Genomic DNA, 16,059 nt, shown 5'->3' on the forward strand with positions numbered 1-16,059 from the left:
TTGTGTTCTATTACTTTAGTTTGCATTTAAGTGGACAAATGAGAAAATGGGGGAAAGACTGTAGAACCTGCGAAAAATAAATAAGAGTTTTGATAATGCAGTTCATTTTTGATACTTGAAAAATTTTATGACACTATTTGCACTATTTTTTTCCTCTAAAGTGAGTGCCAGGGCTAAAAATTATTCATTTTTTTTTTCACCAATGATTTTCTCTTGCAGAAAGAAACATAAGAAGCACAAGCACTCGAAAAAGGCAAAAGAAATTGAAAATGGCACAGATGTGAAGAAAGTAGCGCATCGGCTAGGTCAAAAAGTTTCGGATGTGAACGGAAAAGTGGATGGTGCTTGTTTGGAGGTATTAACGACAGAAGAAAGCGATGAGGAAAAGCTTGTAGACTTGGATTCAGACGAAGTTGATTGCACGATTATAGAAGATGACATTGACCTAGAAGAATTAATGAAACAAAAGGTTAGTTATTTGGTACTCTGAAAAGTCTAATAATCAGGGCTGCCACTTAATCACTTTCTTAAAAGAAAAGTCTACTTTGCTCATTTGCATCCATTTAATTTGAGATTTTATAGGATGTCTACTCAAGCTAGAAAACCTGGAATTTTCATATACCTGGAAATACCAGGGATTTTTTCTTCTTCAACGCCCAGCTTTCATTCATTTGAAATTTTAACATAGAATTATATAACAATGTTATTTTGTTCGTAAAATTATCTTTATATTTTGGTTCATATTCAACATCAGATTTTAAAAGTTTACGAAATAATTCTAAATATTTCAAAGCTTTGATAATATTTAAAAGGATTTTGAACATTTCAAAAGGAGTGCACGGATTTCAAAGATTTGAAAAAGCCGTGTAGACAAGATGTCAACAATTTGAAAATATTTCAAAAATTTTTAAAATATTTTAATGATTAGAGATGATTGCAAGAGATTTCAGAAAAATTTCAAAGAATTCGTAATGATTTCGAGAATTTTACAGGTTGCAAAGATGTTTATTAATTTCAAAAGGTTTCAAGAAATTTGAGAAGATTTCAAATATTTTGAAAGATTGCACACATAAAGATTAAAGAAAGTTTTCACAGATATTACAAAACATTTCACAAAGATTTCAAGGATTTCAAAGGTTTTACCAAAATCCATAAAGATTTAAAAATATTTAAAATATTTTAATGATTATAGATGAATGCAAGAGATTTTAGAAAGTTTTTACAGACGTTTCAATGAAATCTTAAGGATTTCAAGAATTTTATAGATTTAAAAGATGTTTATTAATTTCAAAAGGTTCCATGAAATTTAAAAAGATTTCAATTATTTCAAACGAACACAAAATATTGCTTAAAGAAAGATTTCACAAATATTTCACAAAGATTTTAAGGATTTCAAATATTTTAATGATTAGAAATTAATGTAAATGAGTTTAGAGAGATATTACAGATATTTCAAAGAATTCGTAAGGATTTCAAGAATTTTTATAGATTTCAAAGATGTTTATTGGTTTCAAAAGGTTCCACGAAATTTGAAAAGATTTGAATTATTTCAAACGAGTACAAAATATTGCACAAACAAAGATTAGAGAAAGATTTCATAGATATTTAAAAACATTTTACAACGATTTGAAGGATTTTCAAATATTTTAATGAATGCAAGAGAGTTCAGAAAGATTTCACAGATATTTCAAAGAATTCGTAATGATTTCAAGAATTTTATAGATTTCAAAGATATTTATTAATTTCAAATAGTTTCAAGAAATTTGAAAAGATTAAAAATATTTTAAACAAATACAAAAGATTGCACAAACAAAGATTAAAGAAAGATTTCACAAATATTTCTACGATTTCACAGATATTTCAAAGATTGGATGAAAATTTAAAAATATTTGAGAAGATTTTAAACAATTTAGTGATTTTAAATGAACACAAAAGATTCTGGAAATATTTCACAAATATTTCAAAGATTTCACATAGACTTAGAACATTTCACAAACTTTTCAAAACTTTCAGAAGATTTTAAGGATTTAAAAATTCTCTATTAAATTTAATGAAGTATTTGAAATATTTGTAAAATCTTGCTGACATCTTTTGTGTTGACAAGAGTTTCAAATATTTGAAAACATTTCAGACTTTTAATAATTTCAACAATTTTAGAATTTTTCAAAATATTTACCATATTTCAATGATTTCAAACGAATACAAAAGATTTTACAAATATTCCAATGATTTCAAATAAATACCAAAGACGTAGGAAATATTTCACAAGCATTTCCAAAAATTTCGAGAATTTAATTTTTTAAAAAGATATCCAAGATTTTCGAATATTTCAAAGGCTTTAACCAATTTCAAAATATTTCAATAAATTTGAGAAGATTTAAAAAGATTTCACTGATTTCTAACGAACGCAAAAGTTTTCACAGGCAGAGATTAAAGAAAGATATAAAGAAAATTCACAAGATTTTACAAAAATTTAAAAAGATTTCACAAACATTTTTAATGCTCTAAAACATTTTAAAGCATTCACAAAGATCTAAAAATTCCACAATGTTTAAAAAAATGTCAAGGTTTTCAAAGACTTTACAAAGATTTAAAAATATACCCAAAGATTTCACAAAAACGACTTATGTTTGCAAAAATTTTAGAATTTACTTATGATTCTACTTCCTTTAGATATTTTTGGCAAAAAAATTTAAATGTTTCATCTCTTATATGTATAACAAATGGTTATTTCTTTAAAATACCAACTTTTATATATATTTTTTCCTAGACCATTTATCTTTTTTGTTTGAAAGTTAAATTATTTGGTTGAAAGATAAACTCTTGTTAAAAATTCAATTTTTTTTGGTTAAGAATTCTTCATTTTAATTTTAATTTCAAACCTTTGGTTCCAAATTTGATAATTTTTTGGAAAATTGTTGTCTTATTGTTGAAAATAAATTTTTTAACTGAAGAAAATTGAACTATTTTGTTAAAAATTCGTGTTTCAGTTAAAAGTTTGTGTTTTGATTTAAAATTTCACTAATGCAGTTCCATATTCCATTATTCTCGTAAAAAAGGCATTTTTGCTTATAAAATTGTCTTCTAGTTCATAATTTATTTATTTTGTTAAAATTACTCTTTTTTTTTAGAAAATTAATCTTCTTGTTTGCAAATTCATCTTTATGGTTAAAAATTCAACTATTTCAGTTAAAGATTCACCATTTTAGTTAAATGGTTTTACGTGAAAATGTAACCGTTCCAATTTTGTTGAAAGTTATATTTCTTACTAGAAAATTGAACTGTTTCATTGAAAATCCATTTTTTTTAAATTCGTTTTTTTTTTTTAGAAAAAATTAAGTTTCTTGGTTGAAAATTTATATTTTGTATTCAAAATTGATCTATTTTGTTCAAGATTTATCTATTTTCTTGAAACTCCAATGTTTTTTACTAGAAAGGTTAGAAAATTTAAAGGTTTTATATTTAATTCAATATGGTATCTAGATTAATTTTATTCGAAAGAATTGATTAATAAAGAATTTTTTTCCCCTATTTTCTTGAAAAATAATCCTATTTATCGTTTTTTGGGAGAATTTCAGGCTGTGAAGTCTGCAATATTATGATTTAAATTATTTACATTTTTTTAAAACATTAATTGTAACATTTATCCTAGAAAATTTGACCTAGGTTTTCAACGGCTAATTCAGCAATAGAGTTCTAATTAAAAGCTTGTAAATGCAAGCCAATAAATCAAGTGTGTAATGGAATCGAAATTTTCGAGCATAAGCCTTTTTTTTTTGTAAACAGTAGTCACTTTTATTTACTTTTTCAGCTAAAATTAGTCACTTTTTTCACTCTTAGTATGTGGCAGCCCTGCTAATAATCCTCATTTTCTAAAAGTTTAATTTGACTTTAATTCTTTCCTACTTCCGTAGGAGCGTCTGCAGGCGTGTTTAGTGCAATATTTGTCCGACGAGTCCGATAAGGGAAAAATCGCTGAAACCCCAGATGTAATTCTTGTAGAAGATGACAGTGAAGACGAGGGGATTTCTAAAAAGCGCCACAGAAGTAGATCGGGCAGCAGAGAGCGCAAAAAGCTAATGAGAACGGAAAGGCGGGTTGTTGTCGACATGACACGAGACAGAAGAGGTAGAGATGAACTGAAAGATAAGAGACGAGACCTCGATAGAAGGAGAGACGACAAGACTCGAATGAGGGAAGATTTGAAGAGGGAGGATTTGAGAAAGGATGATAAGTCGGTGCGTAAAATTGGTGATAAAGTGAAGGACGAGAGAAAAGATGACCTGAGGAAGCGAATTGACGAGGATAGGCGTAAGGAGGCTCTGAAGAAGGAAGAACTACGCAAGAGGGAACAAGAAAAAAGGTATTCAGTTTTTTCTTCCTTTTTGTGGTTGATTTTGAGCCAATCTATTTAAATTATTACATTTGCCAAAAAGGAAAAGAATAATAATCAACAAAATTAATGAATTTCTAAAATTGCTAATATTAAAATTCATTCTGTTTATATGAACTTCAGGGTGGCCGATGGACCGGGAATTTTTTGAAATCGGGGAAAACCGGGAATTGCCAGTGAATAAAAATGTCCAACTTTGATTTCAGCCGTTTTTAAATTGTGATTTTGATAAATTATATCATTTAGTTTAAAATGCTTAATTCGAAAATCTTTCACTTTAAAAATTTGCCCTTTTAATTTCTAAGCATATATTTTAATTTGAAGAATTTTAAAATGCAGTTTTAAAGGTTAAAAAATATTATAAGTTTTAAAAATCGAAGATTTTTAAAAATAAAAAACAGGGTAGCCGCCGGAGCGGGAAACCGGGAATTATATGAATTTTCAGAAGAAAAATCTGCCCAAATTCAATTTTAACAGTTTTTAAAATAATTAAAGTGCAGTTTTGAGGAGTTAAACAATTAAAAGTATTTGAAGTTGAAAATTTGTGATAAAAGGCAGTTTTATTTTATCAACTGTAAATATGAATAAATAAATTATTTTTAAAATGGATCTGCACTTTTCTAGATCCGTTCAAAATTTGAGAATTTCCAGATTGTGACTGTTTCAATCCGAATGTCTTGATAAGAATTGAAATTAATATATCATTTATTCCGATAATTTTATTCTTAAATAAAAATTTTCATGATTTATCAATAATATATTTTTAATTTAGAGTTTCAGGTATTCCTTTATATCATTTTTTTATATTAAATCTAGTAAACAAATTTATTAATATATTATTTCTATTAATTTTTTCAGCTATTAAAAAATGTAAACGTGCGTTTTACTATTTTCAACTTAAAAATAAATCCATAATAATATAGTCATAATTAAATTAAAAATATCTTGAAACTAAATTATTGAATTTGAAATTTCTTATTGTAGAAAAAGAATAATTATTTAATATTTAGCAATATTTCACTGTTCATTTAAGACGCGTAAATTGAAACCAAATATTAAAAAAAAAAAACAATTTGAAACTGAATTGTTTTACATAAAAAGCTTTGAATCTTTAGTTTTTCGAAGAACTTTTAATCTTTTAGCGTTACAATTTTAATTGTTCTATTTAAAAAGTGTTTAATTTATAAGTGAAATTTTGACGCATACATAACAATGGAACACTTATTATTTGTACAAAAAATTTGATTACTTTTAAGAGATATGTAGCAGTTTTGAATAGATTCAAAATGAATTAAAAACTTCAAATTATTTCAAGTAATTTAAACGAAGTGTGTTTAAATTTTTTTCAAAACTTCTAAATATATTTTAAAATTAATCGAAATTTTCCTACAATTTTTGAAAATCCAGCAAATTAAATAAATTCCTTAAAATCTTCTTAAACTTTCTGTTACAATAATTTTTCAAATTGGAAAATCATATTCAATTTTCCTAATAATCTTAAGAAAAATTGTATTCTTTTGTAGACTTTTACAATTCTTAAAAAAATTCTAAATTTTTTGTTTGAAATCTGCAAAAATCTACATTTTATTTGAAATTCGGCTGTAAGTATTTCGAATTATTTCAAGTTCTAAATTGAATTCGAATCTTTTTAAAACTTCTAAATATCTCTTAATATTACTCTAACATTTTTACAAATAATAAGTGTTCTATTGTCATTTATAAATTTTAATTTAATTTCTTTAATTTGCAGGATTTTCTAAAAGTTATGGAAAAAATTCAATTCATTCTGAAAATAATTTAAAAGTTGTGAGAAAAAATTCAAAAGTGATTTTGAATTTGGAAAAATTTTTAACCACTCCTAGATTTTTCAAGATTTGGAAATAAAATTTTCAAGCTTTTGAAGGATGCCTAGACTATTTAAAATTAAAATAATTTAACTTCTAATTTAAAAACTGTTAAGTTGAACAAAGTTATGTTTCAATTTTTAATGTGTCTAGCCTAAAATTACTTGAAATAATATAATTTTGAAAATTTTTAAAGTTCATTGCTTTATTCTTTAATTTAGACTATTGAAAATGTTAACGTGGATTTATATTTTTGGACCTTAATCTGAATCTTTGAACTCTATAATTCGTAAAAGTTCTAAATTTTGCAGTTTATTTGCATTTCACTTAAAACTATTCAATTTAAAAGTGTTAGTACCTTCCAGTTTATACTTGTAAGTTATTGAGCATTTGAATACACAATTTTTGAATTGAAAACTTTTAAACTTCAATTTTAGAAGCTTGGAATAAAAGGGTTTCACTTTGAACACTTTAAATTGTGGCTTATTGTTTATTATTTTATATGGAAAAATGTTTAGAATATAGTTTGATTTTTTAAATTTGATTGCCAGGGGAAAATGTTTGCGAACCGGGAAAAACCCGGGAATTTTTTTCTTCGATTAAAACGGCCACCCTGAACTTATTTAGAACTCAATTAAAAGAACGTTTAAAATATTCATAAGAAAACCCTGCAGATTGTAACGAACCATGAGTTTAGTGTCTCGATTTAAAAATTGTTCTTTAAGGGTGAAATGTAATCTATTTTATCAGGAATAATTTTACATAAAATAAGCATGAAAAAATTCATCGTTAAAAACATATTTCCAAACTCTCACTTTTCGGCTCAATTGTGAGAAAAATAAGCAAAAGAAAAAAGAGTGAGAAAAAGGGAAAAAGTCAAACAACAACAACCTCTCACTTTTTTCTTTCTTCGTCCTTTTTGCATTATTAAGGAGCAACGTGTTTCGAGGCGAATTTAGACTTCATCAGGGATTATTTATTGGATAAACTAAAGAAAAGAAAAATTTATATACCTAAAAAGAAAATATTTCGATGGAAAATTACTTTAACCAATTCATAACTCTACCCCATACTTTTTTGTATCGTGAGAGGTCCCTTTTTAAATTAATAGCTTCGTTATCTTCTTCTTTATAACAAAAATCTCCATGAATTCTCTGGAAAAACTATGAATTTTGCATTTTATCAAAAAGTATTTTTGTAAATTTATGAATTTTATTTTTACATTACTTAATAACAAGAGCAATCAAATTAAAACAAAAAGTTTATAAAACATTCCTCATTTTTAATGATTTTTTATAAAAATGTTAACTCCATGTATTTGTTTTCTATCGAAAAATCCCAGTTTTCATATTATTTATATCCTTTGCATTCTTGGGAATCACAGAAGAGAAAGTTACATCAATGATTAAAAACACAATATAAAAATTGCAAACATTATTTAAATTACTTTGACAAACACACTTTGAAAACTGTAATTTTTGTTTTCAATAAAAATTGAAAAAGATAAACAGAACTGAATATAATATTTCGGTTCATGAACTAGATAAGCCATATAGAATTTAATCCACTAAGTCCTGACGGGACGCATTTTTTCATTTTTTTTTCAACCTTAAGTTCAATGAAAACTGTCAGAAAACACTGCCATTATTTTTACATCTGAATAGGTTATGTTCTTTTTTTTTTAGCGAAAATTCGTGTTACCAAGAAAATTTTTTTTTCTGAATCGATGTTTTCGGATCGAAGTTAAAGACGAATGTGTTCCAAAAGTAAATATATCGCGTCCACGTGAAAATTTGTGGAAGGGGATATTGGAGGTCGCGGATTACGAATCCGAGATCAAATTTGACAAATTCAAAATGGCGACTAACGAACATTTAATTACGCGCATTGGTATGATAATGTATACTAAGGGGGTTTGGGGGTCGCTGATTATGAATCCGAGATCAAATTTGACAAATCGAAAATGGCGGATCCAAAATGGCGGTCCAAAAATTTTTTTATTGCGCATATTCGTATAATAATGTATACTAAGGGGCCTTTTGGGTTGTTGATTACAAACCTGCGGTCAAAGTGAATTTTTTTTTATTATTCCACAATATTTGTTATGAGCAAAACAATCTGTCAATTGACAACAAAAGTGTTTGTTTTATTATTCTACATTTTTATACAACTTTTTGGATTTAATATTAAAATTTGTCGAATCTGACATCGGATTCGTAATTAGTGACCCAAGAGACCCCAAAGTACATGTTATCATTCACACACATGAAATTCAATTTTTTTCAACCGCCATTTTGGATTAGCGATTTTGAATTTTTCAAATCTGACGTTAGATTCGTTCTCAGCAACCCAAAATACACCTTAGTATACATTATCATACTAATACGCGTAATTAAATTTTTTTGGGCTGCCATTTTGGATCCGCCATTTTGAATATGTTAAATTTTATCTCGGATTCGTAATCAGCGACCTCCAAAACCCCTTAGTATACATTATCATACCAATACGCGTAATTACATTTTTTGGGCTGCCATTTTGTATCCGCCATTTTCAATATGTTAAATTTCATCTCGGATTCGTAATCAGCGACCTCCAAAACCCCTTTCTACAAATTTTCACGTGAATTTGTGAGAAATTGATTTTAATGTGCAAAAACTACTATATCACGAAAGAAAAAGATTCGAGGACGCGATATATTTACTTTTCGAACACACTCGTCTTTGATTTCGATCCGAAAGCATAGATTAAAAAAAAAATTTTCTTTGTAACACGAATTTTCGCTAAAAACAGTGAACATAACCTATTCAGATTACGTTTTTCTCTAAAACCAATCGGCAGAATCGATATTGATCTATTAAAAATTTTTTCCTTACCATTTTTTTTTTCATCAGGGTTTAATGGGTTAAAAAGTTCGAGGCATAGCTGATTTTAAATTTGCCATTAGTTTTGCAAAATAATTATGTTTTAATAAATTATTGCTAATTTTAATTTTTTTTGCAAAATAAATTCTAAAATCTAATTCTACTGGAAAAAATATGTCCGAAGCAGTATATTTTATTTTGTAAAATACAATTTGTTACAACCATATGACTAAATAATTAATTTTGCATAATCTATATCAAATCTTAATAAGGCTTTTAACGTCTATAAGAAAATGAATAATAATACAAATACAACATATGTTAACTAAAGGGTTTTTTCGTGCGCTAATTTCAAGTTTGCCAGTAGTTTTGCAACAAAAAATTCTCAAACTATTTGTTTAAACAAATTATTTTGAAAATTTTGATTTCGCGAGTCTCTTTGAAATTCATTTACAAACATTTCTGGCTAAATTTTGTTTAATTGGATTAAGATTTGAGGTAGTTTTGAACATTCCGTCCCCAATGTGCGTCGTACAGTGGGTTGGATCAGGAATTTACTATTCAAAGTCACCTACAGCCTACAATTCTTAACCGATTTTCAATTTTCTTCAATAGAAATAATCAACGATAGTTGCACAAGCGCATATATGTATCAGATTTTGGAATTTTTTTATGATTTTCTGTTTATTACATAAGCAAACAAAGAGACAAAGAGAGTAATTTTTCACTTATTAAGCATTTGCTTAATTTTATCGACAAAATGATACTTGATCATGAAAATTTGTTTTCTGCTAAAAGTTGCTTATTTTATAAATATATTATACAAAAAAAGGACAGTTTGGTCATTTATGTGCAGAAAGTAATCGTTTTTTTTTCTTATTGCCTTCAGTTTGTATTAGTGGTAATTATTAGTGATGCAGGCATGTCATGCGACATTATTTGTTTATTTTATAAACAAATTTTATAAATAAATGCAAAATTTGTCCATTTATAGACATAAATTATTCGTTTTTGTTACTGATCGCCCTTAAAATATGGAAGTGGTAATGTTTAAAGATAAAAAATTGTCATTTGATATTATTTATTTTATAAACAAATTATATGAACAAATGCATATTTTGGACATTTATGGTCAGAAAGCATTCTTTTCTTTCTTGTAGCCTACAAATTGTATTATTGGAGATTTTTAGTAATACAAGCTTATAAATCGATAATATTTGTTTATCTTATAAACAAATTTTATTAAAAAATGCATATTTTGACCATTTATAGAAAGAAAGTATCGTTTTTTTCTTCCCGATCATATTTAAATTATATAAGTGGTGATTTTTAGTATTCTTACTGATGTTAGTAATCTGATGTTTAGTATAGCTTCTTGTATCATCTGATCTATTAATTACCTCTCCAAGGCAGAAAAGGGGTAAGAATGAAGTTGAAATGGATCCTGAAACTCTTGAAATGCTTGACAAGTACAACATGGAAGCTAATTCTTCTGAATCGTCACAAAACATCATCACTGATATTGTTTGAAGGCGATAAGAGAGAAAAACGATGAATTTTTATCCATAAATGTCCAAACAATGCATTTGTTTCTATAATTTGTTTATGAAATTAACAGATAATATGTTTATGTAATAAAAAGAAAATAATAAATATTCAAAAATGTAATCCATACATGCTCTTGCGCAACTATCGCTGATTATTATTTCTATTAAAGAAAATTGAAAATTGGTTAAGAATTTATTGTAGGCTGTAGGTGATTTTGAATAGTAAATTCCTGATCGCCGTGTTGCCACCCTGCTAATGATATTATTTCCCTTTTTCCAGAGAGGAAGAGCGAAAACGAGATGTGGATCATCATACTGGTAGACCGAGACACGATTCAAAATCGCGGGACACGAGGGATGATTCGAAACATCGTTCGCTGAAGCAGGAGAGTCGTGAGCATCGAAGCAGGGACAGACCGACGAGCCGAGATCGCGAGAAGAGGGATAGCAGAGACCGCTTTCTGAATCGGGGCCGTGAAAGATTGGATAATCGCGATCGGAGGGACAATCGAAATCTCGAACGAACCAGGGACCGTTCGAGAAGTATGCGAAGATCTCGCAGTCCGTTTAGAAGCCGTATGGATCGTGATCGTAATGATCGCTACAGAAGATCGAGATCTACGTCGAGGGGACGTAGGGGTGATCGGCATGGGAGGGATTACGAGAGGGATCGCGACAAAAATGGAAAGAAGGAACGGAGTGACAAATTCAAGGATTCCCTGTCGGAAGGACTTAAAGTTGAGCGCTCAGAGAGTTCCAGCGAAGAGGAGATCAAGGATATTGACATTGAGGAAGAGGAGGACGAGGAAGCGATTATTGAGAGAAGAAGGAAGCAGCGGGAGGAATTGTTAAAGGTAATTTGAGGACATTTTCAAATTAAGGATCGTTCATGAACTACGTTACCAATTTGGGTTGGAGGGGTGGGGGGCGACTCAAAGTAACGTTACACTGTTATTTAAGATTATATAAATTTAAAATATTATTTTTAAATTTAAATGAAATTAGTTGAAATGAATTTTATAGAAAAAAATGTGCCCGCTTTGTGGGTGTATTATCATCACGCGCTACGCGCGCGGCTCGCTTCGCTTGCAAGTTTGAGCGCGCCTAGGGAGCGCGACGGATGAATCTCGCGTTTCGTGGTCGGATATTTATTCTTTGCATTTGAAATGCTTGAATAAAACTTTATCAAAAAAAATCTCTTTTAGATGGCAGTATTTTTATGCGTCTTCATATTCTAAATTGTCGGCGCGCTCGATTTCCGACAGACATTTGTAAACAGATTTTGTTGAATTTTTTTTTTTTTTTCTCGTAACTTTCGTCGATTTTCCACACATTTGATTTAACTTTTTTTATTTTCAATGTTATTTTTCACGAATAAAAGAAAGAATACGCGTCCTATCAAGAAGTGATTCTTAACGAAATTTTGGCTTAAAATGTTGATTTTCGGTTTATTTAAAAAAAAATTGAAAATGCTATAACTCGGAGAATTTTCTTTTTACCTAAAAAAGTCATAAGGCTAAATTGTTGGTCCTTTTCAATACTATAAATATCCGTAAATAGAATTTTCAAATTCAGAAAAAAAGTGGTTTAAAAAATTTTTTAAATGCCAAAGATGGATTTGATCCGTTCTTTTTTTCGAGAGTTATCGTGTTTACGGACGGATGGACGGACAGACAAACAGGCGCCATCGTAAAAACTTGAATTTCGGATTCAGGGGGTCACGAAACGTGGAGATACCGGAGATCCGTTGAAACACCGTGCTGTCAAATTTCGGACAATTCTAATACTTTCTAAATCATAAATGATGAGAATGTAATAATCATAGTATTAAAAAAAAAAATTAGAAGTTTTTAGCACGTTCCTAGGCGATGAATGTTTTTTGTAGAAAATTAATATTTTGGTTTAAAAATTAACCTTTTTTAGTTGAAAATTTAACTTCTTTGTAGAGAATTCTTGAATTTAATGAAATTTTGTCTTTTTTTGACAGTGAATTAATCTTTTCGTTTAAAAATTCAATTTTTTGTTTGAGAATTCTTGAAATTTGTTAAAAAAAATTTTTTCGGAAGAAAATTGATGTTCTCGTTTAAAAATGCATCTTTTTAGCTAAAAATTTAATAACTAGGTTTTAAAGTTAAACTGGTTAAAAAAAATTCTTTCTTTCTTAAAAATTCAACTTTTGTTTAATAATTTGTGGATTTGATTGAAAATTTATCTTTTTGGGACGTAAATTAATCTTTTTGTTTACAACATTTATATTTTTTAGTTGAAAATTCAACTTTTTGGTTGAGAATTCTTTAAATTTGTTACAAATTCTTTTTTTTTCATAAGAAAATTAATCTTCTCTTTTAAAAATTCATCTTTTTAGTTAAAAATTTAACAACTAGGTTTCAAAGTTAAACTGGTTAAAAAAAATTCTTTCTTAAAAATTCAAGTTTTATTTAAGAATTTTTTGATTTTATCGACAATTCATCTTTTTGGAAAGTAAATTAATCTTTTTACTATAAAATTTATATTTTTTAGTTGAAAATTCAACTTTTTGGTAGAGAATTCTTAAAATTAGCTAAAAATTATTTTTTTTTCGGAAGAAAATTAATGTTCTCTTTTAAAAATTTATCTTTTTAGTTACAAATTTAACAACTAGGTTTTAAAGTTAAACTGGTCAAAAAAAAAAAATTCTTTCTTAAAAATTCAAATTTTTGTTTGAGAATTCTTTAAATTTGTTACAAATTCTTTTTTTTTTCATTAGAAAAATAATCTTCTCTTTTAAAAATTCATCTTTTCAGTTAAAAATTTAACAACTAGGTTTTAAAGCTAAACTGGTTAAAAAAATAAATTCTTTCTTTCTTAAAAATTCAACTTTTTGGTTAATAATTTGTGGATTTGATTGAAAATTCATCTTTTTGGGAAGTAAATTCATCTTTTTGTTTACAACATTTATATTTTTTAGTTGAAAATTAAACTTATTGGTTGAGATTTCTTTAAATTTGTTACGAATTCTTTTTTTCATAAGAAAATTAATCTTCTCTTTTAAAAATTCATCTTTTTAGTTAAAAATTTAACAACTAGGTTTTAAAGTTAATCTTGTTTTTTAAAAGATTAAAACAAAATTCTTTCCTTCTTAAAAATTCAACTTTTGGTTAAGAATGTTTTGATTTTATTCAATATTCATATGGGAAGTGAATTAATCTTTTGTTTAAAAATTCTGATTTTTTAGTCAAAAATACAACTTTTTGGTTAAGAATTCTTGAAAGTTGTTAAAAAAATTTGTTTATATTCTTTCTTTCTTAAAAATTCAACGTTTGGTTAAGAGTTTGTTGACTTTATTGAAAATTCATCTTTTTGGGAAGTAAGTTAATATTTTTGTTAAAAAATTCATCATTTTTAATTGAAAATCAAACTTTTTGATTGACAATTCTTGAATATTTTTAAAGATTTGCTCTTCTCGGAACAAAATTAATCTTATTGGTAAAAATTTTACGTCTAGGTTTTAAATTTGAATTACTTTATTAACCATTTTTTTATATATAAATAATTTTTTAACCGAGAAGATTCATTTTTTACCATAATGTTCGTCTTTTTGATTGAATTCAGCTGTCTTAGGTTAAAAATAAAAATATTTTTTGGTTAAAATATAAACAATTACGTTTTTCGTTAAGATGCCTTTTTTTAAATTAAAAATTGAACTGCTTTCAAATATAAATATAAAAAATTAAAAGTTGAAAGTGGATCTATTTTTTTAATAATTCATTTTTTTTGTTTAAAAAAATTTGATTATTTTGTTGAAAACCGAATTATTTATTTGAAAATTCAACTTTTTGGTTAAAAAGTCATCTTTTTTTGGTCGAACATTAATTTGTTTATTGTTTATTAAATTGTTCTATTTTGTTGAAAATTCGTCATTTTTAATTGAAAGTCCAACTATTTGAGTTAAATGCAACTGTTTGGATACAAAATATATTTGATTCTTTTAGTTTGATTGAATTTTAAACTTGTTTTCTGTGAAAATTCCACCATTTGGATGAAAATTCTTCTGTGTAGGTTGAATATTTAATATTTGACTTTTTAACTTTTTAACTTGAAGATTTAACTTCTTTGTTAGAAATTGATCTTTAGGATGCAAATTCATCTATTTTGTATTTTGTTAAAAATTCGTCTTGCGGTAGAATATTAATTTTTTTGGTGACTGAATTAACCTTGACTGAAAATTCGTATTTTTGGTTTAATAGTTAATCTCTTATCGCAGAAATTTTATCCTTTTTTTGCTTGTTAAAAATGCAATTTTATGGTGAAAATTAATTGTTTGATTGAATTCAATTATTTGTGATTAAATATCTATTTCTTTAACTGAAAGTTTATCTATTCTATTTCCTTTAAAAATTTATATTTTCTATTGAAAATCCATGTATTATGTTCAAAATTTGTCTTTTTTGGTAGAAAATTCATCTTTTATGTCGAAAAATCTACTATTTGGTTAACAATTATTTTTATTTTTTGTTTAAGATTCATCATTTTAGTGAACATTTTCTTTTGTTTGGTTGCAAGTTTAACTGTGTGTATGTATTTAATCTATCCCTTTTACGGGTTTGAGGGCCTCCGTTCCTTGTACATATATTTACAATTCCATCCTTAGTCTAACTTAACTACTACTTATATTCTACTCTTTCGCATTAAGTAGGATAAACAATAGTAACAGTAGTGACATTAATTCCTAAAATGAGCGAGCTTCCAGGGCTTCCGTTTCCTCTTAACATAAAAAAATGCATTTTCCACGATATTAAAAACAATTTTCGCTTTTTACTGTCCCTTTTCAGGATCACCCGTTTGGCTCTGCCCTACTCCTTTGCTTTCCTTTACTTCTTTCAATTTCTTCATCCACATCACTCCCTGTCCACTACCATCCAAGATCCATCTTACACACTCATCCACACTCAACTGTCCCCATTCCTCTCCTGTACATCTCTCTAATACATGTGCCCATGACTCCATTTCGTATCCACATACTCTGCATAAATTCTCTTCTTCATCCATCCAATATCTGCATGCTCTCATTCCTTCTCTCACCACTTCTCGAATATTACACACCCTTCTCATTTTTCCCCTTTCTTCCTCCCATTTTGAATTTCCCACACTACCTCTCGCTTCATTGTACCGAATTTCGCCGAAACATGCTTGTGCAATTCTACTTCCCTCTCCCCTTTTTATCTTCTCTTCAAACTACCAGACTCTCTTAATTTTTCTAGTAACCATATTTTCTTTTCCTAACTCTTCTTTTAACATATTTCCTGGGCAACTCCTGCTAACCCCCATTACCAGATCTCCACACCATAAGACAACACCGCCCACACCAACGCATCAAACAACCAGAATCTCATTCTCCAATTGTTCTTGAACCTTCTCTTTTCTGTACCCCATAC

At 27.5% G+C, this 16,059-nt stretch overlaps 1 protein-coding gene across 2 annotated transcripts in view; it reads left to right on the top strand.

The window, feature by feature from the left end:
* LOC117176049 (serine/threonine-protein kinase PRP4 homolog) overlaps positions 1–16,059 on the top strand; it is a 49,265-nt gene that overhangs the window by 3,283 nt on the left and 29,923 nt on the right. For both annotated transcript variants that reach the window (XR_004467574.1, XM_033366041.1), the window contains exons 3-5: positions 220–469; positions 3,915–4,363; positions 10,926–11,499. Coding sequence is in view for 1 of the 2 variants with exons in the window: in XM_033366041.1 (XP_033221932.1) it covers positions 220–469; positions 3,915–4,363; positions 10,926–11,499 (1,273 nt within the window). In the remaining variant the exon portion in view is untranslated. The remainder of the gene's footprint in view (positions 1–219; positions 470–3,914; positions 4,364–10,925; positions 11,500–16,059) is intronic.

The sequence above is a fragment of the Belonocnema kinseyi genome, chromosome 7 (assembly GCF_010883055.1).
Source record: "Belonocnema kinseyi isolate 2016_QV_RU_SX_M_011 chromosome 7, B_treatae_v1, whole genome shotgun sequence".
NCBI lineage: Eukaryota > Metazoa > Arthropoda > Insecta > Hymenoptera > Cynipidae > Belonocnema > Belonocnema kinseyi.